The sequence below is a fragment of the Apaloderma vittatum genome, unplaced genomic scaffold (genome assembly GCF_000703405.1).
Source record: "Apaloderma vittatum isolate BGI_N311 unplaced genomic scaffold, ASM70340v1 scaffold38091, whole genome shotgun sequence".
Lineage (NCBI taxonomy): Eukaryota > Metazoa > Chordata > Aves > Trogoniformes > Trogonidae > Apaloderma > Apaloderma vittatum.
In genome coordinates this window covers 5258-9001 of record NW_009698034.1, presented here as the reverse complement: position 1 = coordinate 9001, position 3744 = coordinate 5258, and the positions used below count along the sequence as shown (strand labels likewise).

The window sequence follows — 3744 nt, the reverse complement described above, 5'->3', positions numbered from 1 at the left end:
TGTTACCACAGCAGGGCAACACTGAACAGGCAGTGCCTGCACCACTTGAGTTCCAGATGACAGCTGTGAGGGCTGAAGTGCTGCTCGCAGACTGTTAAACCACTCCAGGTTTGGGACTCCCTTCACCTTCAGCACCTTCTGTGCCTCTTGCAATAGGTTTTCAAGAAATGCATCAGCACAGACGGACCCTCTGAGCCCACACAACCCATTCATGTGGAAAAGACCTCCAAGATCACCAAGTCCAGCCTGCACACAACGTATTCATCATTTGATGCTGCTGGATGGCAACACAGCATAAGAAAATAACAAAAGAAAAGTCCAAGCTGAACTTTTTACACCTCCACAGACCCCTTTTTAATGTCAATTTGCACTGTGTACAGGAAAACCAAAAATAAACAAAAGGAACTTTAGCCAAACTCCCCTTCCTCCTCCAGCTTTATTGATAGTTTAAAATTACATTTTCTATGTTCTAGGACTTCAATTGCTTTTACCATCTTGCTTTAAAAACTGATTACAAGCAAATGAAACTCAGTTGTCTAAGTGATATAGTATACAAAAATAACATCTCGATTTCTGTGAAAATGCATTTATTTGCAACTCCTGAATAGCTCCAAATTGTGTATGCCATGAGCACTGATGTCTGGGTTTCAGATTGCCTTTGAAGTATTTGTTCAAAAGTTTCCTGTTACGTTCTGTATCTCCAGCGTGAACATTCACTGACTGAATTTCTGTTAACTTTTAAGTTTATTCCCGATTTCTCTCTCTCTCTCTCTCGTGGCCATTAACAGGCATGTGCATCTTGTTTTACTCCCACTCGGCTATGTGCTCTAGGTAGGGCCTGAAACAGACGTTACTTGGTGTTAACAGCTACTGAGGTCAGACAATCCAAGGCCATTGCAACAAAATTAAAGTTATGAGGAAGTTCAGACACTTCCAGGAATTTCTTTCCTCCTGCGTAGGATCCCTTCCCTGGAACCCAGAGAGGGTTTTGCTGGTCTGACTCCACTCTTCCCACTCATCAATCCCTGTTCACCAGTGGCACGGAAAGGGGGTTCTTGAACAAAGCATTATACATAACACCTCTACCAAACTAAACATAAACATTTTTGTAGTTAAATGCAGAAAGTTGATTTTTCCACCCCTTTCCTCCTTTTACACGGCAAGTAAAGCTCACTGGCCTGGGAGTAGCCTCTATCTGCCAACCGTTGGCCAGTGAAGAGGATTCAGAGAAAAATAATACAACCATCAATCAGAAAAAGGAGGGGCGACAAAGGAAAATCATTAGGCTGTGGCTTCAATCGTGCATTCCCGCGCAAGGTGCCCTGACTCGCCGCAGCGGTAGCAGTTGACTTCGCTGGTCTTGCTGCAGTTGATGGCTACGTGGCCAGTCTCACCACACCTGTGGAAAAAAGCAAACAATTTGGTCAAAACCACCCAGAAGAGCTGTGGGGGGAAAAAGCACTCCTACTCTGTCAAGTACATGATCTGCTTAAGTTTTATGCAACATTTGTTTCACATTCAAGACTTCTGACTCAGTGCTCCAGAGATCTTTGACAGGACACAAGTTTCGGTCTTCACAAGGGGCAGGAGCTGTTCCCCAAGTGACCAAGTCCCATTAATCACTGCATATGCCACAACCACCACACATCAAATGTACATACAAGGGTTTTTTTTGATAATTTTTTTTTAAACTGTGTGTCAGGTTTTGCTGCTCTGATGCTTCTGTCTGCGCTTTAGCCTTGTTTTGCAAGTAATGAGCATTAACTCAAATACCCCACAGTCTCTCTCTCTCCTTCCTTCACAGGAGGGGACCTTGGTGGGGGTGAAAGACGCTGCACTGAGGAACTTGGGTTTCTGCTATCGGCCCGCGTTCAAAAACCAGACAGCACTTTGAAGCTGGTGCTGCAAACTGATTTAACGTCCAGTTCTATGTGTGGTTCCTCTAACGGAGATGCCTTAAGGACACTCCTGCTGGGTCTGGCTGTGCCGGTCAGCTGATGTGCCCAGCTGCACTTTGTTAGTTACAGCCTAAGACAGAGAGACCCCGCTCTCGTCTGGGTCTGTGCTTTGTGCTTCCCTCAGCAAAAAGCTGCGGCCTTTCCTGCTGCTCAGCTGGAGCGACTGAACATCTGCTTTGCTCTGGCCACCCAGAGGGGGCATAACTGCATCTACCACTTGACTTTGCTGAAAGGTATTTAGGTCTTAGTTTGGAACACCAGTAGGTAACTATTTGAAAGAAACAACTACCTGCTCCAAGCTTAGGCTTCATTTGCTAGCCAAAATTAGACACAGAACCCATCTGTCACCTCAGACACATTCTGCAGCTGTCCCTTGTCCGTTCTCACCTATAGCATTTCACTTTGGTGCAGTCTTTTTGGATGTGTCCAAACTCCCCACAAGAGTAGCACTTCTGCTCATCTGCGTGGTCACAGTCGCGAGCCAGGTGGCCAGGCTTGCCACAGTTGTAGCAGCACTGCTCCCTCTCCCTCTTCGGCTCCTTGCAGTCCTTCGCAATGTGGCCACCTCTGCCGCAGTTATAGCAGGCTTCCACAATAAGAAAAACATACCAGACAAGACTATAAAACCTTGGTAGCGTGAGGTGTAGCGTGCTTCTCGGGAAGGACACGTACAGCTCATTTCCAGTGAATTACGATCAGGGTATTGCATCCTTCCCTTCAACCGCACTTCTCTTGTCCGTGCAACTGAAGGGGTAGAATATTGAGTGATACTTACCATCCTCCTGGAGATCACAGTCCTTGGCGAGATGGCCAGACTCACCACAGCGGTAACAGATGTCCGGGAGAGATGAAGACATGAACTGGAAGCCTGCTTAAAATGGATAACAAGAGGGGAAAAAAAGGCTCAACGATTGAGTTCAGAATACTCTTAAGAGTTAACCAAGGACACTGCCAGCTGAACTGAAAAGCTAACGTCACCCTCCGAGGCCTCTGGCAGAATTCTCATGCAGAGGTAAGAACCAGCCAGTTTGTGTCCCAACTCCTTCAGACCAACAAAGCCAGTTCTGCACACTATTCAGAGAGTCAGCTAAAGATCTTGCTGCACAAATACACTGAGAACCCCAGCAATCAATCACCTCTGCCACGGCTTCTCATCCCACGGCCACGGCCAATCCCAGTGGGGCACTCCCGAGCCCAGTGGCCGGTGCGTCCGCACTTGAAGCACTCGTTGCTGCTCATGGCTGCAGGTTACCTTTAGGAGGAAGAAAGACAACAGGTTTAGAACGCCTGCCCCTCTCCCATCCAAAGGCTACCTTAAAACAGGAGATGCAGAGGTTCCCACGCCCCTGGCAAAGGCAGTGACAATCCAGCCAGACATCTGGCTAACCCGGTACCTTCCTGCACACAAGTATCAGATTAAGACGATTAGAACCACCGCAGAAGCCAAGTTTGTCTCTGCTTTGCCTGGAGTTAGGCAGCTTTGAACAGCCAAAGAAACAGCACACTACAGATCTTTTCCTTTTTTGTAGCCAATCTTCACTTCAAAAACTTAGAAAATGCTTAAGAGTTGGGGAAGAAAAAGAAGGTGACCCCATCAACTATTGCCTTACCAGCCTTACTGCTGTTGTCTCTTTCATTAGCGCACCCTCCTTCTTACTCCTCAGGGGTAAAACTCGGAAGCTGGATACTTACCTTTACCATTTCTTCCTGGCAGTTCTTACAAGTTCTCTGGCTGGCAGCTACTACATTTATTGACTAACACAGCTTCACTCTGGAAGCTAATCGT

General features: G+C 46.9%; 1 protein-coding gene across 3 annotated transcripts; it reads right to left on the bottom strand.

The window, feature by feature from the left end:
- Positions 1 to 334: 334 nt before the first annotated feature.
- On the bottom strand, positions 335 to 3205 carry CNBP (CCHC-type zinc finger, nucleic acid binding protein). Of its 3 annotated transcripts, none has more exons than XM_009877857.1 (4): positions 3095 to 3204; positions 2734 to 2829; positions 2346 to 2544; positions 335 to 1399 (listed from the first exon to the last, which is right to left on the bottom strand). In XM_009877857.1, exons 1-4 carry the CDS (start codon positions 3195 to 3197, stop codon positions 1282 to 1284), a joined length of 516 nt encoding a protein of 171 aa, XP_009876159.1. In that variant the 5' UTR covers positions 3198 to 3204; the 3' UTR covers positions 335 to 1281. The 3 variants fall into 3 exon arrangements, with proteins under 3 accessions (XP_009876159.1, XP_009876160.1, XP_009876158.1); XM_009877858.1 differs by having other exon boundaries at positions 407 to 1399; positions 2734 to 2826; positions 3095 to 3205; XM_009877856.1 differs by having other exon boundaries at positions 407 to 1399; positions 2346 to 2552; positions 2736 to 2826; positions 3095 to 3197.
- Positions 3206 to 3744: the final 539 nt, after the last annotated feature.